The following is a 24932-nucleotide window of genomic DNA, read 5'->3' as shown; positions in this document are numbered from 1 at the left end:
CTAAATGGCTTTAGGACACTGTACACATGCTGTGCTCAAAAGACCTCCTTTTCCTTGGGTCAGGAAGAATTTGACTGCTCCGGGCCTGCCAACAGCCTTGCGACATGGCAATCCAGACCAACGCAAGCTCTAACAGAGCACAGAAACTCTCTCGCGTTCAAGAAGTACTCCAAGCTCAGTTCACAGAAGGGTTTGGAAGGCAGCTCCAAAGATTGCTAAACTTTGTGTCGAAGCCCTAAAAGCCTGTAGTACATTTATTTCAGACGGGACTAAAAACCATCGATGGGAACCACCCAGCAAGTCACAGTCTGAGGGACCCTCACGGAGGAGGGTCCTCACCAGTGACACTTCTCACCTCACAGCTTGGGAGATGATGAACATTGGAGTCAGACTCTGACTTGTCTTTGGCAGGGCCAAGTGCTGGACACGCACCTACCGTGGACAAGTCCTGCCCTGCGGGACCGACCTGCAGAAGAAATAGCAGCACCAAGAGGCGAACAACTGACCCAAGGCCACGCCGCCAGCGCGGGTGGCATCCTGCATCCCACGAGCTCTCGCCGGGGCTGGCTCTTCGCCTGGTTAAGAAATACCATGACTAGAAATGCCATCGGGGACAGCCTGCAACGGAGCTTCTAGTATTACCACCTCCAGCAGAGCTGCTTGGTAGGAAAACAGTGCTGGTATTTCTGTTTTAAAAGCAAAGCATTCTGTAGACAGCCTGTATTTCCAAGGAAGGGGGGATATCTAATCACCTCTGGAGAGCAACCAGGACAACACGCTTTCTATCTGTAATGATAATGATTTCTAATAGTATCACTCTGTTTCCATTCCTGCTCTCGTGGGATCGTCGGAACTGAAAAGGACATGTGTGTTTTGTGTAAGCCTTGAAATGCCGTGGCCTGGCTGAGTGGGAAACGCTGCTGGAGCGAGGAGAGTGTGAATGTGTTACTCTGCTGGGGCAGATTATATCGGAGATGGATACAGGAAGCGAGAAAAAAAAAAACCAGTGGGGGAAACGAGAAGGGCAAGAGCTGTGTGCGCAGGGATTGGGTTTCCTCATTCATGCTGGAACAAAGCGCAGAGCCCCACCAACTGCCTGGCTCGCTGGGACGCCCGTCACGCCGAGGTACCGCAAGCGGGTTCACGCAGGACCCGGGGGCTCCTCGCCAACGCAAGAGCTCGGGGCAATTCACAGTCGCGTCGCTCAGCTCCCCACGCTGTCCTGCGAGGCAAGCCTTGCGCTGAGATGAAGTGATTTGCTGAAGGTCAGAGCAAAGAAGGGACGCGGGGGGGAATCGAACCATTAGCCATCGCTCTCTTTACAGGGCCATGGAGAATAACGGGCAGGGGACTGACAAAAACCATGAGCTGTTTACTCATCCAACAAAGTGACGTATCATCATCCCTATTTTACAGATGGAGTAAAACAGAGATCTTAAGATCTTCTTAAACAGAGATCTGGAAAGAATGAAGATCCCCTGAGCCTTAGGGCTACTGTTTTATCCACAAAACCACACAAAAGGTTTGAAGTCCAAACAGAGTAAAACCAGCTTCATCCTCTTGAGTCACTGGCACCGATTCCTCTGTGAGCTTCGGCACAGGCTTCTGGTGGAGCAAAGCTGCCTGCCGTAACAGCAACACCTAGATGGGACCCTCTCAGCTACCAGCAGACCCAGGGGTTGGAAGGACATGGCACATTGCTGCTATTTTTTTCACTACCACCTAAGTAGTAGATATTCTCCAGGAGAACCAATTCATGGGGAGATCCTGAGTAACCAGGATAACAGGACGACAAACAACCTATATTCAAGTTCTCCAAATGCGACAAGGAAAAAAAAATTGCAATTCTATGTGGGAACTGCCGTGCCAGATTCAAGGAGCTGTGCAAAGCCTGATGCTTGCACGGCCCAGGACTGAGATGCAGGATCCCGGCACTGCCCTGGCTGTGCAACGCGATCACACAAGACACTCTCATGCACCTCACCTGCCTCTTTCCCTGCAGAATTTTAGCAGCAATATCAGCAGTGTTGGAGTGGGGATGGCCGACATTAATCCTCCACGTAGGGTCAAAGGGACCACAAACCCCTTTGGATGAGGGCAGACAGCTCAGTATTGTCTTCACTTCCACAGTGGCACCTGAAATACTGAAAAGGACACCTGAGAGCACCTACTATACTATCTGTCTGTAACCAAAACTTCCGTTTGGCAATGTTTTTATTTTCAAAGCACATGCAACGGCAAAAATTCTTAAAGGCAGTAAAATGACAGTAGATGACTTCATCTGTACCTGATACATGGCCATTTTGGAGCACAGCAGAGAACACTTTCTAGGTGAAAAAAGCTTCTTTTTTTACAAAAAAAATAAGGTATTTCTTACCTTTAAATCCCAGATCCACTCATTCTAAACCCATGCTTTCTCTCCAGACCAGACCAACTGGGTGCGGAGATGTTGGTGCAACTCCATGACCTGCATTTTGCAGACACTCAGTGATGATTATAAAGCTCCTGTCTGGCCCTAAAACCCGTGAATGTTACACATTTTGGCCCAAGAAATGAAGATGACTACTCTTCAAAACTGAACCACAGGCATCTCCTTGGGACCTTTAATCAAAATTGAGTTTGTCAGGACAGCACCCCGTACTTGCAGGCCATCCTGAAGCCTGGCTCTATAATGACTTCGGAGAAAACCACAACCCTCCAGCTTCAGCACCACTTTCTGCCTCTGAGAGCAAAATCTGTGGTTTTTGTGAGCCATCTGCTCTTTTCAGCCTCATTCCTCCCCCAGCTAAAGGCTGACCAATTCAAACATAGTTTCAGTGTGCTTTTTGCACAATAAACCCATATTTCACAAGCTGTCCTTGCTCCTGCAGTGATCAAGAAGAAAATTGTTGCTGTGAGAAATGCCACAAAACTATCAAATACCTTTGCAATTAACTTAACTGTACCAGAGTTTCAATCATAAGTGAATTGTTTAAAACAGATTTTGACCATTCAACTCTTTTTTTGTACAGTACGCACTTTATTGCAGAGAAGACTGGATGCATTTTTAAAACAAATTCAGGAGTTGCACAGTTTCCAGACATTTCTACGGAGTGCTGCCCACAGTAACTCGAGCACAACGGAGTCCGTCAGACAAACAGTAAGAGGGAACTCAATCCTGTCACCTGCAATCACTTGAGAGAGTCAGAAAATCTTGCAACCGATTATTTAAGAGCCACGTAAAACAGGTGGCTCTGCTCCTGCGAGCACCTCGCCAGCAGAACAGAGGTTAACTGTGTCACTCCTGATTTACACCAGTGTAACCGAGACCAGAAGTTGGGCTTGTATCATGAAAGCAGCCAGTGAAGATTTTATGTCCGCGTGATACACACGTGGTGGCAGATTTGTGACGTTTCCTGAAGGGCTTTATTCGGGATCAGATTAGAGGCAGCGTCTCCCATTTCAGGTACTACTGTATCTTTGGATCGATGCACAACCGTGCTGCCCAGTCCCTCTCCACATGGGAAAGAAATCTTGGCATGAAAACGCATCAAGTCACAACAGGCACTAACTACCACAATAAACTATAACAGTGTCACTGTCTACCCTGGATGCTGCTGTGTTTGGAAGCATCCCAGCGGGTCACAGCCAGCCCCAGGTAGGCCGAGGGTTAGCCACAGCCCCGTAGTGGGATCGCAAGTGCATTAGACTGTGGCTAGAAATGTTCTTCAGCGTATCAGTTAACAAAGACAATGCATTTTCCTAGTGAGACTATCCACAATAATTGCTTTTGGGAGACACTGGCTGCAATTTGAACATTATAGCATTAGCTAAAATGCTAAAATCCCCAACTATTTTTCTGTAAAATGTGTTTCCTCACCAATTACATACCCCAAGTGAGGCCTTCTCTCTGAGCCACCACGGTGTGATATTAAATACAGTTCAAACTCTTAATGCAAGTCCAGAGCTCGTCCGAGGACACGGAGACTGAACCGGCTGGCACAGGACACATCAGCATAGAAAAGCCTTAAAATTACCAGACTCTCAGATGTGGTTCTCACCTCCTACACCTTTTCAAAGCTTCACTGACATAAACAGTAATGGCAATTTTTACCAGCTGAAGATCTGACACACAGGGCTCAAACTCTAATGACGTAAAACCACACAGGAGTCAGAAATTCCCCGTGATGGATGTAGAGTAGAATGGCTCAGAGTGTGTTCAAGGTATATGCTACAGAAGAGCTGTTCGTGGGGGGGTTGTTTTGTGTTTAAATGCTGATGTGTAGTGTGCTGAAAGACAGTTTTCTTTACTCCTTTAGCATTGTGCCAGCTGTATGAAAGCTAAAAATCTACTGGGGTGAATGGGAGCCTTGGGAAAAGTAGCTGATTGAAAAAAGCCTCAGAAACCAAAGGCTTCTGTGTAGTATCAGAGCGGGGATGGCACGGATCAAGACAAGAAAAGTTCACCCAACCCACCATGTGCCTCAAAGCTTAATTTGGAAAGGATGCTTGGGGAGCAGGGGTGATAAATCATTCATCTGTCGCTTCCTGACGGCTTCGCCAAGGCTGCCAGTGCTGGCGGTTAGTAAGTGTGCGCATGTGACTTGCTAACTGAAAACCTATCCACAAGATGAGAGACCACGACTCACAGAGACTTTGGAAAGCCATCCCAAAGTGATGTGCTTCTGACATAGGCTAAAGTTTAATCTGTGATGAGTGAGTGAGCCTGAGCCCCATGAATGCTTTAAGCTCTCACGTCTATTCCCTTTCAGAAGAAAATAGAAAATTATCGCACAAAGTGGTCGCTAGGCACAAATGATTCTTCTTCAAACAGATCCCCACAGGTTTCCCCCTTGTAATTACTAAAATATACTACCTGATGTGTCATGAGGACGACAAGTAATTGACATTTAAGGCAATGTAATTTCCATAGCCCTCCCGTGATTTCCACCGAGCAGATCGCCTTTGTCTTCCTTCTCCAGGAGCGATTTCTTGCACGTGAACATGACAAGCAGCAGCATTGGCAAATGCCACAGACTGCAGAAGAAGAGCTTCCTGGAGCTGCTGCGGTCTGCATCCCTGTAGAACCGAAAGCCGAGGTAGGAGATGTAGAGGTTAATAGGGAGCGAAATGACGGGGAAAGTCCATGTGGTGATGTCGAGAACAGGAGCCACTGTTGAGAGTCCGATTAAGGCCAAGCAGTGACGCAGAGCCACCCGCCTGCACAGCCCCGGGTGGGTGACGGACATCATACAGTATCCTCCTCGGGAGTAATCTTCCCGCAGACCCCAGCTCAGGGCGTTGAAGTGAGGGAACTGCCAGGAATAGAGGATTCCCCCTAACAGTAATGCACCTGCAGTGGGAGAGAGAGAAGGAGACATGCATTAGCGGGCCACTGCAAGAAGTGCTATGTAAAGACCTCTGCAGATTCGGGCTGTACGTGCAAAAGAGCAGCGCTGCGAACCTGTTACACCGCACTGTGCAGAAGACAAGGCGTGCTCTGTAAGATAAGGCATGCTCTGTTTTTAACGGCATTTACACAGGGTTGCGCACGGTGGTTCTTCTGTTTTTGGAGCACTTAATTTGAAAAGCATTTCAACAAGTCACTTCCTCCTAACAAACCATCGCTAATTGGTTTCTGCACCAATTCAGTCTCTACCTGAGGAAAGATTGATGGAACTGAAGCAAAGTTGGGCAAGAGTCTGTTTTCCTGGGAGCCTCTAGCTTCCAGTCCTGGGTTCCCGAGTTGCTGCATCCAGAGCAGAGTGTCACATTGAGCAGAAGCAGGGAGCCCTGCTCAATGACAGCAGAAAAGGAGGACAAGCTGCTTCCTCCTGAGAACTGGGAAAATACCAGCACCCTGGTAGCCTGGAGCATGGCTGAGCTTTCCGTTTGCCCATTGCATGAAGGGAGGGAATTGCTCACGGCACGGGAGCGCCTTGATCACGGACCTTGGGCTGGCGGCAGAACTGGCAGAAGCTGCTAATGAGGTGACGGAAGATGGAGAACTTTTTACTCCTTCAAACCAATTGTAGGAACTTCTAAGTAGTTTGATCAAGTAACTCTATTCACACCAATTAGCTGCTTTTACATTTAAAAAGGAGCTACAGAAGCACCACATTTTTCACAGCTATCCTCGGGACATGGTACGGGGCTTACTGAGGCAGAAGCAGCTTACATGCTGAATTCAGTGAGCTTCAAGGAGGCCCTCAGACCAAACTCCCTTCGCTAATTTTGTCTGAAGACACAAAAAACCCCCCAAGGCTGTTGCACATTATGAGCATTCCTGAATTTTCCTTTTGTTTCCCCAGCTCCCAAACACTCCGCTCAGGCATTAACATTTTCTTTGCATCTCCCTGCCTCCATGAGCTCATTCTCTATGGAAACTACTTCTCAGTTGGAGTTGTGAGTCTATCATTTTCTTAATGACTTGATAGAAACAGAAACAGCAACACTTATCTGTACACGGGTTAACGTATTTAAATTCTTCCCCAAAGGGTCACTTCTTCCCCAGCGACTGCTCGGGCTCTAACAAAGACCAAGTCACTGTCTCCTGTGAACTGCTTCATGGTTCACGTCTTCTCTCCATCTGTTCCGGCTGTATGTTCCTTGGGGCTGTGCATGTCTAGTTCTTGTCTTAAACAGCACACCTTACACTGGTGGTGTCATGCAAATAATAATAACCTAAGTTTGCAAAAGAGCCTTTTTTTTTGCCCTACCTTATCAACCAGTGAAGGACCAGCCCATTAGACTTCATGCAGGTTTCCAGTTGCTTATAAGATCCAGTAGTGGTATAAAAGATCTGTCTCACCGCTTTTTAAAATGAGTAACAGATATTCCTTTAGGTGAGTACATGCCTCTGAAAGTTGATTACATGAAGCATGGAGACAGATGCTCATATATTGGGCACGCAGCTTTCAAAACAACATTGCCTGCTACGAATTACAGGTGATTTCCTGGACTACGGCCCAAAACGCTTGCAGATCCTGCCATTCGATCCTGCTAAAGTCGACTTTCAGGGTGTGGATGCTTAGCACCTTCTCTACATTGGAACCTTTTAAGACGGTTGAAAATGGTGCACCCCAAAATTACCATTAATTTCAGAAAATCGTGGCAACAAAAGTAATTTTGGCCCTAACAAAATACGATTTGATTCAGTTCTGCTGAAACCTAAGGGAGTAGCTCTACTGAAATAAACTGAAATAAAACTTAATCAAGGAGCGGTACGCCCTGCACCAGGAGAAACAATGGGGAAAACGTTCTTGTAATATGTCATTCTTAAGCTTTTTCCTATTCTTGTAAAACACATTACCGGAGGCAAGATCCTGAATGTGATAAACCTAAGATAGGAATATTTTTCAAGTTTCACATCTGAAGTGCTTTAGAGACGTTAGCTTGTCATTTTTCAGAACTTAGGGAAAGGTAAGCTACAATTATCCATCAGCTGAGGAAACCGAAGTAGATGGAGCCGGGGCCAGGATTCAGAGGCAGAGGCCGTCCCTGCTTCCCACGGCGACAGACCAGCCGGCTTTTCATCTGGCATGTGCTGCATCCCTGTGTTGCGGCTGTAACGCGGGCTTTGCTTATTCAATTGTTCAAACGTTGTGTGCAGCCAAGCTCAAAACACACCCTAAACCTCAAACACACAAAAACCTTTAACAGTTCTCTAACACCATTAAAAAAAAAAATAGTCAGCTGGAGAAACTTTTAAACACAAACAGACCAACTAAACTACTTGAGGCTGGATTCCCATTTACAAAGCTCTGGGTTTTACATGCAAGCCTTTGGAATTTAATTACTTTGATTACATTACAACCATTGAGATAATTGATATTTTACAGAGAAGCTGAACAGTAAAACAATTTAATAGCCCATTATGAGGATTTTAACTGACCCGATCTTTTTGTTAGTTTCCCATGTGCCTTGGACATCCCGTAATTTCCTCAGCCCAGGCTGAGATTGTCAGGTTGTCAGAGATTTTTAAGTGTCACGTAAGACTGATGACTTGCAAAGCACAGCACATGGTACAGTACAATTCAGCATCAAATGAGCCCACAGTAGGAATCCGGTCAAGCCCAGAGCAGACACTGTAATACTCATTAATTACTAGATGAATGTTGACTATGTCATAATTAGGTCAGCAGTCTTTTTAAGCAATATTACAGCGAGACTAACTCTGGAGACTAACCTGGTTCAAAATAGTGCAGAGTCTACTCTGCTGCTTCTGTGCAGTTCCCAACAGTTTGGGAACTCATTTTAATCAATGCAAATCTCCTTTTTCTCTACGGAGTTTATAATTAAGTGAAGACCAGACGAGGTCATTCACAACCATAACACGTGGAGCCGGCACAGAGTTTGCAAAAGCAAAGCCGGCCGTCGGAGCAGAGCCATCGCGCTTGCTTTGGCAGTGGGAGACAGCCAGCACCCAGCGACGCCGCAGCCCCCGGGCTCCTCGGCTCCTCCGCAGCACGTGGAAAACCTGAGCACAGGCAGACCGATAGAAATGCACATTGGATCTCTCAGTTTTTCCGCAGGTGTTTATGAATTGCAAGACCTGCAATCAGGTCTTATCCATTACCTGGCTCATGGATATCCCAAACTCTTTGGCCTTTTTGGCCAGATTTTTAACAGCTGCAAGTTTAGCCCATTTATGACCACTTCCAAACTCTTCACTTCTCCATGTGTGAGAACCTGGGACAGCTGCGAGCGGACACTTAGAAATCCTGGTAACTTGGCATACGAGTCCTGTTTGATTTTGGAAGAAAAATGAAGTCTATTTAGGCAAACAGGACCCAGGTCTCCAGTATTCTTTCACTCTTGTGTGCAAAATAGGTATAGAATGTTTTCTTGTTGACTTCCTATTGTTTAAACACTTTGTACTAGCTTCAATCATCTCAAAAGTTACAGGATTGCAGAGAACCAGGTAGGTCCTATAGCATCCATGGGGTTAAAGATAAGTAACAGGTTTTACTGTTCATCATGAATTTTAAGGTTAAGCTATTATTTCTTTTCTTAAATTCTTTTAGAAGGATTTAAACAGTAATATATCTTCTTTTTAATAAACAAGAACAAGCTGAGATTTTTATTTTATTTTAGTATCTAAGATAAAGCCAAAATGTCAACTGGCATTGAAGAAGGTGGAAAATGGTTATTGCTTTCTGTAAATATATTTTTATCTAGTGACATATTGAAGCTTTATAAATTGCACTTTTCCTAAAACAAACAAGACACTAAATTCCACAGTCATTCAGAAACTGCTTGGCAAGACGTTTTAAGGTTCAATAAATTTGGGTAAGACTTGGAAATAATTGTGAGATGAGACTTCCAAAAGCGACTAGTGATTCTGGGCTTGCAAGCTGCAGTAGCTGACAGGCTAATTTTCCGAATTACAAGAGCAAGAAGCATCCCACTCTGAAGTTATGCTCTTCACAGTGTCAAGAAGGCCATGTGGTACCTCTAAACTTTGACTGAAATTCCACTTTTTATTCCTTTTAAAGCAATTTCTGATGACCTCATTTGCTCAATGGTCCAAATTTCAGGAGAGGGAGCAATGTCAGCGCCTGAGCCCGTTGAGTCCTTGGCCCCTCTGCTAAGAAGAGCACCTAAGAGCAGGAAACTGGAAGATGGTTTTTAGGGTGTAAGCCCTCGCAGGGTGTGAACCCTGACCATGGCTAACATGTGGAGAGGAGAGCAGAGCAATCAGGTAGCAACAGCTTCTTGTCCTGTCCATTCTGGGCTTGCGCCGGAATCAGTGACCCAGGGATGAAAAGCTCCGGACCCTAGTGCGAGTCCCCCAAACTTCTCATGTCCTGTGAAGGATACAGAGCCTGTTCAAGTCTATACACATCATCTACTCAAGAAAGAGTGGGCACATTCAGCTGCCGAGCTATCAGTGCCAACAGGCATCATGCCGGTAGCATCATTCTGAGCAAACTGTTTCATTCACATAAAGCAACCTGAGGACTGCAAACCTATTTTCTCATCCACTAAAGGGCAGAAGTAATGTTTGGATCCTGCTTGACTGTCTCGTGCTGAGGATGCCACCCTCTTAAGCAGTGATTTGAAATACGCCTCTTTCATGCTGGCAATACCTTTCATCATCAAAGAGCTTTATACATTGTGCAGTTGGCACATGGAGTAGTAGCGATGATTTCACCCGCAGCTGAATTATTTCAGCTGTCTGCCTTAAACAAGGCACACTAGTTTGGGATGATCCAATTGAAACTCTCCAAAAAATTTCTGAAGGCAAGTTCTTCCAGGGCAGAAAAGGACTTGAGCTACAAGAGGGCACAGGCTGGAGCACAGCGTGTGTTGGTGGGAGCACCAGCCCCTGGAGCAGAGCCAGCTGGAGTCCAACCAGCCCGGGCAGGCAGATGAACATGGGCCTGTCTGCACAAGTTGAGGCAAACACGTCCAAGGTTATCTACAGAGACTGCTGTTTCAACATCGTGTTCCTGAAAACACACTGGAGATGAACAACTTATTCTTTCTTCTTATGCTTCTCATTGTTCTTTAGACAACACACAGTGCCTTCCCTCTACATAGTGTTCTGCAAACCTCTCATATCACTTTCAAGCTCTAGACAGGATAAACACCTATTTACTTAATCAATAAAACAAAAAAAAAAGGAAGGGGAAGCTGATCTGTAGCATCAATTCAAGAACGGAGTCGCTCCTTCTGTCTTTGCTTTGGTGCTGCATATGTATGACTGGGAAGTGGCCAACCAGGCATTAAAATAAACATGGAATGGTTAAAATATCAGCTCCAAAACAGATGTTGAAATCTTACTGCATTTCCCAAAGCTGGTGTTTACTGCCTTGGCAACCTAAGAATGCTGTTTTGCTTAAAGCACAATTTTAGTAATTCTTCTGCCTTGAATAATGTGAAGGAATTTTAAAATTATTTCCAGACCTTGGTAGCTCCCCGACTTATTAGAGGAAAGCACCGGCCTTTTGTCTCTAGGAAACTGGTATGAGTTTGGCTGCTGTCAGGAGGGGAAGGCTTTGGTAGTCTAAGCTCAGCCTTTTAATGGATCGTAGTCAGGAAACAACCACACACCGTTTTACTTGATAGCACACAACTGGCTCTCCTCCCTTAAAAGATGTTGAACAAATTACTCCTCTTTAATCCAGACAAGGTAGATTAGAGCTCAGAGACTTGACTTGGTCCAGCTGTATCCACCTGCTTGCGAGCAACCGTGCTGTCTCAGACTGCATTTTTCACCTTTTCTACAGGAATTTTAACATAACCAGTCCAAAACTTCTCACTGTGGTCCTGCATGATTTTTACATGATGTTACGCTCGCAGGAAATGTCCTGGATACATCCCCAAAGCTTTTACTTTCTATCTTTTCTTTTGTGCTCATTCACAACAACTTTAACACGGTAGTTCTCCCTGGAGATTTCTAACTATGCAGCAATTATGGGGGTAAAGAAAGATTTTGAAGTCTTGTCAAAGCCCTGTTGCCCATTGCAGATTCAATGTAATATTAAACACCCAAAGGATTATTTGGGGGAGTTGGTACAAACGTTCAGAGTGGTTTGGAGTCATCTCCATAACACAGCTGTAGTGTCCTGACACGTAAGGATCGGTTTATTAAGCTGGAGGTGGCATTTTCTGTTTGTGAAGGAGAGTTGGAAGGTGCAATAATGACTGCCTTTCCTTCAGCTTGTTCTGGTGATGGAAAATGACTATTAGAGTAAATCAATTGGCCTCCGATTACAAGTGTTCAAGATACTGCCCTGATACAATCACTCCTGAGGAAAAATGTTACCTACTGTTTAATTTTTCCCATTGTCTTTGAAAGTAGAAAAGGGATTAGCTCTACAAAATCTACATCTTAATTTGTGATTATGAAGCCTTCTCAAACACAAAGACATTTGGGAATTATCTAGTCACAAACCTTAACCAAACTGATGCAATTCGCCTCTATTTTACCACTGCGGCATTTCCTATATTCGCACCACAGACAGACAACAACTGGCACTTCTGCTTCCACTGGAAAACAAAAGCAGATGCTGCTGCTTGTGTCAGATGCCACGTGAGCGGCTAAGCAGCCTTGAGAAGGAGAAAAGGAAAAGTATCGCTTCTAAAGCTTTGCACAAGGTCTCTGGGCTGCAAACAATGGTCCCGGCTGTCAGTGCGGGCACGCACAGCCCCGCGCGCGGCCCTAATTGTGCGCCTTCAAGGTTACACGGTCATGTAAACGAAGGGCGAGGAGGAAAACACTGGAAAACTCAAAAGCTTCATGGTCATGGGTTTCAATAGCTGTTTCTTTTGAAGGATGGCACAAAAGGCTTGTGGAACAGGAGTGTCTCGGGGCTGCGATAGACTTCTCTGCTGAGCACATAAAGGGAAGGGGATGTTGGCCGGGTGTATGGCTTGTCTGCAAAACAAAAGGACGATCCTCAGTGTCCACCACGAATGGGAAATGAAGTTGGCAGTGGGGTTTTTCACCTCGAGAGAGTGTTCCTGGCCACCGCCTTTAACAGGAGGAAACCAGATGTCCTCAGGTACGCTCACCATGCGGAGAAAAGCTGTATGCATATAGATACACACAGGCATGCACACTTTTTGTATGACACGCAACAGGTTATTACAGCCAAAAGCCTCAGAGGGAAACACCTTTCATTATACAGGCAAGGTTGAGAAAAACAACGCCATACGTAATTCATCTTAGCTAACCCCAGCAACAGATGCCATAAAAAAAAAGCAAGCCTGTTGGGTAAGATGAAAATACGGTCTTTGCACAGACCATTCGTTATGTGCAAATATGCTTAGGAAGTATTTGCCAAAGAACCAGACTCAGCAGAGGATTGCAAACCTGCAGAGCCACGCAGGGGCTCCTCATCAACCGCCTCTTCCAGGCCCCCTCCGGGGCTCCCACGTAGCCCAAGGCTGGGAGTCCCTCCTACAGACCCCCCTGTCGTGCTTCTCCTGCAGGTATTGTCTCACACACCCAGGGCACCGGTGTTTCTCCTGTGGGTGTTGTGTCACACACCCGGGGGCGCGGGGGCTGCTGCACAGCCCCATCTCCTCCAGGTGCCCCAACAGCCACGCGTGGGGCAGAGAACCAGGTAAGGGCACGTTGCCTGTGAATTCGTGGGGTCAGTCCCCCAGGTGCCCCAGCGGTGGAACTGCCATTTCTTTTGTCTCTTGTGAAGATGGAAAGGGGGAAAAAAAATAGCCCACTGGTTTTTGTCCTAAATTCAGACCAGCTGCTTACTAGTATTGTCCCTCTGTCTCGGTTTTTACAGTTTTTACCCCCACAAAGCACACCCCTGGGCCCCCAGCTTCCAATTCTCATATGTCAGTGACATGAATATCTCTGTTTCCTCTGGAACAGACCACAAATTCTGCTGTCTTTCATTTGAGAAGTGAAACCCCGAAAAGCTGAGTTTATAGCCGGAGTCTCCTCTGGTCCTGCGGCAGGACGACGGAGCTGCCCTGCTCCCGTGGGCGGCTAGCTCCCTGACCTGCTCGCACATCAAGGGGCTTTGAAAGCTCAAAGTGCTTAACTGGAAGAGATGCAAAGATCTCCAAGCTTATTTGGCATGCAATTAAGCTGTTGATTTGCTCTCCTTCCTCCTGGCAGGCAAGTGCTGCACCGGGGAAGGTATGAGAGACTCCAGCCATTGACAGGTTGGGCGCAGCCCCCCCCCCCCCCCCCATTCTCTTTTTTTTGTTACTGAAACCATCCATCTGCCAAATGTCACTAGCTGATAAGAACTGCCCGTTTTTAAATCCCCATTTGTAAATAGATGTTGGCTGACATAATTAATGTCTACCATACAACACAATTTGAATTACAAAGTAAAAGCAATTTAAAAATCAGCCTGCGCATGATTACAATTGATACTCAGCCTATAAATTCCATAGCCCCAGGAATTATTTAAATTTCGGAAAATGAATGAAAATCAGTACAAGATGTCTTTCAGGAAAGCGAGACCAGAAGTGGAGCATCTGAGATAAACTAAATAGTCTCTTGAGATAAACATTCTTTGGTGCAGTAATACCTATGGCTCCAGGCCACCATGGGTCTGTAATGTCTGCTGTACTGTCAGGGCTGTTATCTGCTATGCCACTGCCACCTACTCAGAATAAATCCCCTTAACTGATAAGCACATTATGTTGAGGACCCCTGCTTGTCACTTCCATCTAACTGGGTGGTTTATACGAACGCCGTGGCACTGAATTGCTCCGCTCTAAGACACCAATACTGCTCGCCGGCTGGGATCGAGCCTTCAGTGCATAAGCCCAGGAAGGTCAGTGGAAGAAGGGCAAAATGTATAAGGCAAAATGCGGGCTATGGCACTTGGAAATGTTTACCCCAGATTCAGTTTTTCTGCTAACTAGAAATAACAAGTTTAAATGGACAGCAAACATTTTTAACAAGCAAGCTGCAGCATTAGTCTGGGGAGAAAGACCAGCAACACAAGAGTAATTTAAAGCATGTATACGTTGTGCCTCTTGCATGCCAAAATAAATAGCTCTGTTACTTCCTAAAGATGTCTGTACACAGGCTCAACAGCAGCGTGGCACAGCCAGGAGCTCCTGCACGTGGATCCTGCACAGGAGGAGGATCCAGCACAGAACAGGACACTCTGCCGCGCTTTGCCTCTTTTTCCTGTCTTTATGCTATCACTTAAGGCTTTAAGTGAATTTCATTATTTTTCCTGCTAGTCCTTCCTTCGTAAAACCAGGAGAAATAATTTGAGGGCGTCTAGATTTACTAGAAAAACAAATCTCTTTGGAAGTAAATAGTACCACAAAGGAGCAATGAAATCTGCTTTCAAGGAAGCAAACGTGTTACTGCAAATCACAGGCTGGCAGTTAAGTTCTGCATAAATACACCAGATATGTGGTAGTGAGATGCACGTGATAAATTACATTTATCACGCACCTTTGACCATCTCACCTGCGCTCGGCTCCCCCAGCAAGGAAATGTTAACATTCCCGATCTTTCATCAGTTTCAAACAGCTGCCATTAAAAAAAAACACAAAACCCCCCAAACCCACAACAAAGAATTCCACATCTTCCCAGAGATAACCTTATCTTTCGCTTTTGAAATGTGAGGTTTTCCCTAAATTACGCTGGCACAAAATCTAGGGTTGGGGGCAGGATGTTCAATCAGGCTTAAGAGCATATAATTAAAGTTACCTATCGGGGCAGAAATGGAAGCAAGCATCACTGGGAATCACCGTAAGATCTACAAAAGATGTGTAGTGTAAGAAGTACCAGCAAGCATTTGCATCGCTGGAAATACAAGGGTCCCAGATTTTTATCTGCAAATGTGCAGTATTTGTTTCTCGTGCAAGAAACTGTCAAGGTATTAATCTTTGAAATAAGAAAGTTATAAACAAAACGAGGACAAATTAAAACAAGGCTGCTCCAATCTGAGACGCTTTGTTATTGTCTCTAGAATCGGAAACGAGGAATCATCTCCAACTCTCTCGAACGACCAAGAGCATCTCGCAGCGCTAGCTATGAACCACGCCAGTGATGGTACCGAACTCCTGACGTTACAGAAGAGTGCAGACACGGCTGTCCTAGGGTACCACACAGTACGGTGTCACACTTGGTTACCTCCCTTCAAATGGTGATGAAAGGTCTACACTTAAATATTGTTTTCCCTACAACATGTACAATGATGTGGCTGCTGTGAGAAGATTACAAGGAGAGAAAATTCACAGGAAAATGTAAACTCAAAAAACCACCAGTTAAGCAGTGAGAACCTTTCTTCTCCTTAGTTTTCTAACTCCCTTCCTTCACATTCCTCTTTGTTACTGAGTGGAATGATCTTTTTTTTTTATTTTAAAACGAGGCGCAAATGCATTTTCACACCTCTACCTAAAACTAGGTTACGTCTCCAAGCTAATTACACATTATTAATGAGTTCAACAACTGTGGGTAGGCTGGTTAGAGAAGGGATGCAGGTCTGCACGTCATGTATGTATGCACGCAGATGCACGCTCGGTACTCCACGTGGGTTTGATGCGGCCAGATGCTGAACTCTCTTCCCCTTTGCAACAGCAGAATGCTTAACACTGAAAATCGTAGTTTACAATACAGTCCTTTTCTTCTATTTCTCTCTCTTCTTTTTAAAGGTTTGGGTTTTTTTTTTAAATACTGAAATGCATTAAAATATTTCATTCAGGTCACCATTTTCAGGACTCTTCCCAGGTGCGCTTCATTGCAAAGACCAGTATCAGCTCAATAACATTTCTTTCTCTATTAAACAAGCTGCCTGGCCTCACTGACACAGACTGAGAGGTGACTGTAGAAAGTTTTAGCTACCCAGAACAAACAATACAACATCAGGTTATGCACCAGTGCAGATCATCATGTTCTGGCAAAGTCTGCTCAGGAGGTTTTAAGTTATCATCTTCCACTGATGGCATCATTGCCAGAGATTATCTCCTCCACAGCAGAGCTGGCAGAGGGACTTGTAACCACACCTCAGTTGCAAATTAGAGAGGAAGAGCTTACTTGGGACAAAGATGGTGCACTCTGCTGCCTGCTGTACAGGAACAGCTTAGCTCTTTGCGAAATAGGTCTCAAAGAGCAAGTTGTAACTTGACAAATTAAAGATAATGAAAATCAGTGCCAGTTTACTTTAACGTGCTGGACTTTAACTGCAGCAGTTCAGCTGCCATTTTAAAACCAGGGGCGAAAATTTGAACTGTGACAGCCTCTACGGCAAGGGCTTTTGGTGAGCCAGAGCTCTTCACTCCAGCTCCTCCGGGCTGGACTCTGCAGGTGAAGCATGGGCACATGAGAGTCATCTTCTAGCATCAACTCTGCAAAGAAATGCCAAAACCAATGCAGAAATCTCTAAACAATGTAAGATCCAAGGTCTAAGCAACTGCAGCCAGGATGATACGGTCCTTAAAAATATACATTTTGTGGTTTTAATTCATTCTCTTCTCTTTAGAAGTACAGAGCTTTCAGTGATGTCTGTTATGCACTCCTTAACATAAGACACTATACATATACATATTGTTTATAGGTCTAAATATAAAAAAAACTTTCAGAGAAGTAAATGTTTGTATAGAAGTAGCACACACGATTGAAAAAAAAACCACAAAACCCTTCATCCTAGCTCTGGATTAGATCTGTATCAGACCATGCGTACACAAAGCCAATTCAGACTGATTTTTATAGGAAGTGCGTAGCATAAATGAAGAATGGCGTGCTATGGATTTTGCACAGATTCTGATAATTTCTGGTTAAAAGCCTTGTTGTTGAAAGTATTATTCAAGTCTTAAATATGCCACACTGTGAGATGAGTGTGCGCTAAAAAAATTCTTAACAGACCTGTTAATTGAACTTCATGAGTTTCTTCAGAATATAACTATGTGGAGCCACTTTGATTCTTAAGTTTCTAGCTGGCAGGAAAAACAAGCCCTAATTGTGTCAGAGTTTAGCTGCTGAAGAGATCAGTGTTTTATGAGGGATGTAAAAACGGTTCACAGTTACTAAAATAGAAATCTTTGTTTGGTTTTCAAGGAGAGGGGGAAGGAACATTTATAACTTAGAGTTTAGAAGTGGGCAATTAAGAAATACACCAATAAATTAATCTTCCTAGGATATTTTCTGGCTTGTGGAAGGACAGTAATAAACACATCTGGGAATTTTCCAGATGAAAGCTCCTGACTTGTGAGTTGGATCTTACTGAGTATGGTTTTAATCCTGAAATTATATAACGTTTTCTTCCATGTGAACCCCAAAGACACTATTTTCCTTCTAGATTTTTTTTTTTTAAGATGGCCTAAACACATATTCAGTGGGACACGGTCTTTTATCAGCTCATGTTTGCCCCTGAAATGCCCCCGTAAGGAGAATGATACAATCGTGTCTACTTCTTCAGTCCTTATGGTACCGCGCTGTAATAGACTTTGGCATCACGAACAGCAGAATATATCTGCTTCCAAAGCAGTATCAGGGCAACAAGCATAGGGAACGAGGTTTACTACCTTTTGGGTGGGTCTTTTTAGCTATCCCAAAGGCAACGCTGACAACTGCTCACCCAGATGCAAGGGTTTTATACTCACCAGCATCAAGACTACCAGTAGCCGCAGTCCAGCCCATGACAGGGGGAATGGCACCGACGACAGCTCCCACCCACGTGTTGGCAATGCTCATTCTCTTCATGGGTGTGTAACAACACGTGTACAAGAAAATGTTGAAGGCTCCCAGGGCCCCGGTGAGAGGGTTTACTCCCAGCGTCAGTAGGGCGATTCCCGGGACTCCGCAGGAGGCAGCAAAACAGACAGCGAGCAGGGGGCTGCGGGCAGAGAGCAGGAGACACACACTGAGCAAGAGAATGGCTGCTGCCCCTCTCCTTTTGCCTCCTCCCAAAAATTACGATTGGATTTTTGTTACTTTTTTTACTCGCCCAGCCTAAATTTTCCCATTTGACTCCCCATCCTAAGGCAAGCCTTTTTAAAAAGTTAAGACAATCTTGCTGCAGGTTTGCAATGACAGGCGATTCTTATTCTTGTGATCACTGCGTTCACCAAATAAATTCAACCTATGCAGGTAAATAGCCCTCCCAGAGAACTGGTGCTTCCAGCAGATCTTTCTCTTTCATTTTAATCTTCGTAAACTTTGACCTCTGGAAAAAGCACTCAGGGCTTAGAGTGAATGAGAATGGTTGTAGCTTGTCAGATTTTTAATTGATTGCAATTATCCAAGGGATCCTTTGACTGAAATGCAACAGGGTTAGACACAAAATTAGGAAGCATTTACGAGAAAAAGAGTACATTCAATCATTTTGAAATTATGTCAACAGGAATAAAGTATTTTTTGGCTTTACTGAAAAAAGGCTGAATTTTCTACATTCCCATTTAGCTCAGGCACTGTGCTAAGCAGGGGTAGCACACCAAAGCAATTCTGGCAACAGAGCCAGAATTAAAACTTATTATCTTCTAAGTGTGACTAGAATTAACTGAAGATATTTTAGGTTTGGCTGAAAGCAGCAAACAACAAAGCAGCAAATTATTTCTTTTGTTTTCTACTGCACATCAGCTAAGAGCTCAGGGGAGGTTGGAAATTCCTGTTAAAACCTGTAAGAAAGTGGCTGAAGCTATGTAAACTTCTCCTAATAAGTTCCACAATAAACATCCAAATACGACGAACAAGGATTTTTTGTTTGGCTACCAAAACCACACTTCGCAGGCAGCACCATGATGCAACCCTAAGGAAGCTTTATTTGTGTTCCCTTGCATCAGATCAACGTTTGCTGCTGGTGGAGATCTCTTTACACGTGCTTGTTCGTGGGTGTTTGGTATGATGGAAAGAGAGAACTAAATGCCAGTAGGAAATAATGTGCTGTGGGAGACCTCTGGAAGGGGGGAAAATGCCATTAACTGAGTTGCATTTAATACCCCATGTGGCTAAATACACACTTCTAGACATCCATATAAGAGCAGAAAATATGTGTGCTTGCAACAAATGTCTCTACATGAAGTTTAGCTTTACATGTTTTGTGTAATTGAAAACTATGCAGCCTTTGTATTCTATGATCACTCTGCCCTCTGGCCAAATCCTTAACCCTAAAATACGTGTTGCAAGCACTGCTCCAACCCTCATAAGAAAAATTTGCTGTTGGGGATGAATTTTATGAGAGTTTTATCAGCAAAAAATCCTACCATACAAATTTTGATTTTTAAGACCTTTGTTGGACCAATATGGTATGGAGATCCTAAATAACGGGAAGAACTAAAATGAGCAAATCTCACACTAAAGATCTGCCTTCAATTTAAATTAAATTGACTAAGTCATTTTATCCAGCTTTTCAAAACCATCAACAGATTTTAGGTTACGGAGCGTGCACAGAGCACATTTTACACTCCGGCATTACCAGTCTTGGTGTTACTAATATATCAGGAACAGAGGCAGGGTACATCATTGCCATCCATTGACAATGAGATGTATAAAATTTGAGACTGTTTTCAGGAGCCGTACTGTGACAGGAGCCATACGGTGCTGTGCCCTCTGGTTTTGCAGCTAGCAGTGCTCTTTTGCAGGAAGGCAGCAAAACACAATCTGTACCGTAAACTGTCTCAACGCCGACTACAAATGCCATACTTCATAGATGTTGCCCCTCTGTAGGGAAAGCCTGACTGGGTTTGGTTAAACAAATCTATCTTGACTGATTCCTGAATAAAATACAGTCAGACGGTAAACACCAGATTTACACAATACACACTCTTGAGGCGACAAAAGACCAGCATGACCCTACGAGGCTGGGCTACCCACGTTCGCTCCCGCAGGGCTCACAGACATAAATGAGGACACAGTTTGACCTAATGCAACGAGCATTTTTCTCACTAATCAAGAGTGAAGACTCATCTACACGTCTCCAATTCAAATGAACGCTACACACCATGAGTTGGTCACGGAGCGGCAGACACCAGCCCTTCATGTCTCTTACGGGAAGAGAAGGCAAAGGCTCGGGGTGCAAAGCCCTCCCTCCATGATTGAACCCAGCATCGCATCTCTCCCACGTTGCTTCCTTGCAGCAGCGATAGCCCTGCGGTGCCAGCCCTGATACCAGCTGTGTGCTGCCTTCACGTCCAACTGATGGATCAGAAAAGCACCTTTATAAAATGAGGCTTTATCAAAAGGGAGGGGTGAAGTTACGTGACTGAGACCTTCAGAAAAGTTGTTCTGTTCCTGGTGGATGAAAACACAGTTTTGTTTCTCAGTTTCTTCCTTTTTGCGTCTTTAAAAGCAAGTTCCTGGAGGCAGTTTGATTAGTGTCTGTAATAGTCCTAACGATCTCAGGGGAGGGCATCAAGTCAATGATGGCTGTTCTTCATAAGCAGTTGAACGATATTACTTTTAGGCATCCTGAAAGTATCACATTTTCTACTTCTCTCCAGTGTTTCCTTAACAATCAAGGAACTGTAAAATTCTTCTAGAAGAGTAGCTGTCTGACTTACAAGTGCCTGCCCCTAAAACTCCAACTGAGATCAGAAACTCAAACTGTGATCTGATGATTCAGCTTTGTTATTTCTGCTCCTTAAAATACTATTTGGTGTTACAAAGACACTGCAATAAGAAATTAGGACCTTGCTTTCTTGGTGAGACATGAGGTAGAGGAGAAGTCAACTCATTCTCATGTAAATATGTCATGTTTATAAGGTCTAGGAGAAGTATAAGCAACTCCTCATTGGGAAAGAGAATATTTGAGGAAAAGGTAGAGCGATTTCAGTCACTGGTGCAGTTTTTTCTGCTTCAGTGACTCTCAGGATCTTAAGAAGAAAAGGCTGGCCCTAGGTTTAAATCATGGCAGTTTAAGGGGTATTCTGATTTCTACTAGTTTATGGTCTTCTAGGGACCATTATGCATCTCCATGCTCACATTAGGTCCATCAAAACTCAGGCATGTGGTGTGAGGCTCATTGATTTGATGCACACTCCTTTGCCGGGCTGCCCGTACCTCACTGAGGCAGCACAGGAGATCAGGATCCCATTCTGGAGCAGGAGAAAGGCTGTGATGCCGAGCTGTCACTGGCTTTGCCCCATCACCTGATGTCCACGCAGTTCCTCCCACTACAGCCTGGTGCCATCACGCAGTCCAGCGTGCATCACAGAAGCATCAGTCTTGGGTAACCCAACGCCGGGGAATTGTCACGTGGTGGTCAAAAGTGGCTGCGGGGTCTCTGCTGGTTTCCTTCATCCTTAAACCATCCCATGCAGTAAGTGCAGGCTGATGACAGACGCTGGTACATAAGCCTCATTTCACTTGGGCGTTCACTTATGCGAAGGGAATTGGTCCCATGGGAAAAAAAGGCAATCTTCCATTGGAAAATTGGCCAAGGAGCTAGCTCAGAAAGCAAACATAATGAGTAAGAAACTAGGTTTTATGATGGATTCTTGGGAGGAGCTGGTTTCAGTTATTTGGCTGATTAAAATCAGACTCTGGAAAAATACCACAAGTGCCAAATGAGTTCTCTTCAAATTTCAACTCTAAAATACCCAGCATGTCACCACATAGGACACCTCCTAAAGGAAAACCAAAAACTGGTAGTTCTGCCTTGTCCTTCTTCTCTGCCTTATTGAGAATGCACATGCCGGAGTCTGCCTAATAATACTGCTAAAAGACATTCACGTTCAACTAAAAGCTTTTGAGAGAACTTCAGCTTGAATAGTGAATAACCAAACCTCTCCTGATCCAACGAAAATGTGCTGACGCTTCTCTCCCATAGAGTTCACCCAAGACGGACCCTCCCCAGTCACACTCCACCGAGAGCACCCAAGAGGAGGAGGAGAAGGAGGAGGAAAAGAGACACAGGTTTCTCCTCATTCAGCTCAAGCTTTTGCTGACACAGAGGTGTCTGGAGAGATGCTGTCGGTCAGGCTGGGGAGGGTTGCTCAAGGACAGCCCAGAGCTGCTGGGGGGGAACAGGGAGCAGGCAGGAGGAATCCCACATGGGTGACATTCAGGCATCCCTTGCACACACGACCACGAGGCATCCACATGGACCCTCACTCATCATATCGTTCACAGCAACTTTGAACAACGCAGCAGCCTACTTTAATTCAAGTGCAACAGCATAGTCTCCGAATCTAGTTGCCACTTACAGATGAGCCTGTTATACGTATATAATGATCTTACACATATGTGCATGAAATATATTTATTTAATAGGCTCCAGAGTCACGGATAATAGTACTTATTGACTCACAGCATTACTTGGAAAAATTGAGAGGAGAAAACAAATTAAAGCATTTGCCCATCTATAAAATTAATGTACTATTTTACCTATTTCACAGCAGCATTAGCAAGCTTAACGTCTATAAAGATCACTAGCATCACTACTACACATGCTTTTCTATGCTGTCTTTGGCTCTTTGGCAAAACATTTTGTGAAGACGACTGTCAAAGTACAGTTAGAACTACAATTTAAAAAACAGTATTAAAAAGGGGAAAAAGTTTAAAGAAAATTTTGTTTGGAAGAAACAATCAAGAAGCTAGACAAAATTCCCCTCTTAAAACCTATCAGTATTTACAAATATGGAAAATTCCTGTATCAGCATCTAATGCTTCGACCTATCTCTGTGAATATATTGACACTCATCTACAGACACAAAGCCCATATGAATCCTGAATAGGCGCATTCATGCAATCAGCAGTCGTACGCAATTCATGTTCAGATGTTATGTAAATACATAAGAAACTTAATTTGTGACCTTGTGTTAATGGGAAATTGGGCACGCAAACCATATTTACATAAAAGCGTAAGCCTGAATGTAAGTGTCCATTTAAGACTGCCTGCATATTTTTCAGGTGAAGCATAAGTGCTTATATTTGAAAATTAGATTCAAAGCCTAATACAAAAGGTAATAAAACAAATTCTGTCTTCTCCCTGTCTGTCAAAAACCTTTTATAGAAACATCACCCACTTCTAAAAGGGCAAACTAAAAAAACCCCATGAAACAACAATGCTCTTTTGTTTTGCTGCAGCATGAACAGAATACCTTAATGGATTGAAACATTTCAATTCCTCGTTGATTATTTTGTAGTCGATCTTATTATTATTGACAACCGTCCCTCGAGCCACAAGGCCAGGCATCTGTTCTGCAGGGTGATGATCTAAAATAAGCAGGACAGGGATGGTGAGGAATGAAGTGCGGAGGGCAATCACTGTGCCAACAGGCAGCCGCGCGGAGGCAGGGCACAGCACCGCTGCTCTGCTCCCGAGCACCTCCAGCCAGGCTGCACCTCCCTAAAACTCGTCCTCCACATCCAGGCATGGGCTGGGGCGGGTGGGGGGGGGAGAAGGAAGGTGGGAAGAAAAGGAACTTATTTAGAGTCATTTCCGCATCCAAACGAAGCCAAGATACGCATCCTCGCTTTCCTCTGCATGGGATTTTAGTAATGGCAAATATTCTGCACAGACTATACCCTTTAATTACAATTTTACTTATTTTTTGGTGAGGCAAAAACTGCTTTTGGTCCTATCTGGCGAGTTTTCTGTTTTGTTCAAGACACAGGTTCAGCAAGACCACAAGGCTTCCTCCCCTCGCTCGTTTGCTGCTGCTGCCCACAGAAACGGTCCAAAATTATCCCTGACTTCAGCATCTTCCACGGTGGCAGGTAAACGGTGCCGAGACAACAAAGGTGAGATTGACAGCTCAGATTAATCTCAATATTGCTACTCTGGGCGCAAATTCCATCTGCATATAGTGTCAAAACAATTTGTTGTAATAAGAGGAGGAACAGCCTGAACCAGCCTCGTGCACAGACGGGCTGAAAATAGCGGGAGCTCGGTAGAAGAAGGTATTTGGCAGACAAAGAATACAAGTGTGATTCTCATCTCTGCAATTTCATTTTGCCATCACGGGCTGAGATATGAGTCCAGTGCATGAACACTGTTCCAAAGCCATAATTAAAATCAGATTTCGGGAGTAAGCATCATAAGTTGCTTATTATTTCTGGAATCTGTAGGTATTAAAAATGTCCCCAGACTACTCGCCATTACAAGGCTGCCGGAGGAAGCCCCCTCCTCTTCCTAATTTTTTCCAGGTCAGCCGTAAGTTTTTAAGGCTTCTGAAGCCACTTACAAACTCAGACAAAAGCATCAGCCTGAAGTTTTTACGTTCTTCCGACAGCAATGAGAGGTTACACAAACTGAAGTGCAAGTCACATCCCTTTGAAGGTTTCTATGGCCGCGAAAGCCCATCGTCATTTCAAGAGGGGACGATGACCACGGAGATCCCCAGCACAAATGCACCTAACCCTGTGAAGAAAACCATCCCAGGTGCTGATTTACAATTTTGCTCATCTCCTGGCATCTTCTCAATTCCTGCGGCCAGGCAACACTAAGAGTTGCCGAAAACCAGTCCCAGGGTAGGAGCCGAGCCTGTGATCACCATGACTGTCATATGGTACTGAGCTATGGCTTGGTCACCTCCCTCAGCTGGAGTATCAGCCAAGGGATT

General features: G+C 44.6%; 1 protein-coding gene across 1 annotated transcript in view; it reads right to left on the bottom strand.

The window, feature by feature from the left end:
- Positions 1–3000: 3000 nt before the first annotated feature.
- The window catches only part of COX10 (cytochrome c oxidase assembly factor heme A:farnesyltransferase COX10), a 105520-nt gene continuing 83588 nt past the window's right edge, over positions 3001–24932 (bottom strand). Inside the window, exons 6-7 of the mRNA XM_076353503.1 lie at positions 18034–18266; positions 3001–5332 (exon numbers count right to left, since the gene is read on the bottom strand). Coding sequence (XP_076209618.1) covers positions 4890–5332; positions 18034–18266 — 676 coding nt within the window. The 3' untranslated portion in view covers positions 3001–4889. The remainder of the gene's footprint in view (positions 5333–18033; positions 18267–24932) is intronic.

This window comes from Aptenodytes patagonicus, chromosome 16 (assembly GCF_965638725.1).
Source record: "Aptenodytes patagonicus chromosome 16, bAptPat1.pri.cur, whole genome shotgun sequence".
Classification (NCBI taxonomy): Eukaryota; Metazoa; Chordata; class Aves; order Sphenisciformes; family Spheniscidae; genus Aptenodytes; species Aptenodytes patagonicus.
The sequence above is the reverse complement of the archived record's forward strand: the minus strand, read 5'-3'. Positions and strand labels throughout refer to the sequence as shown.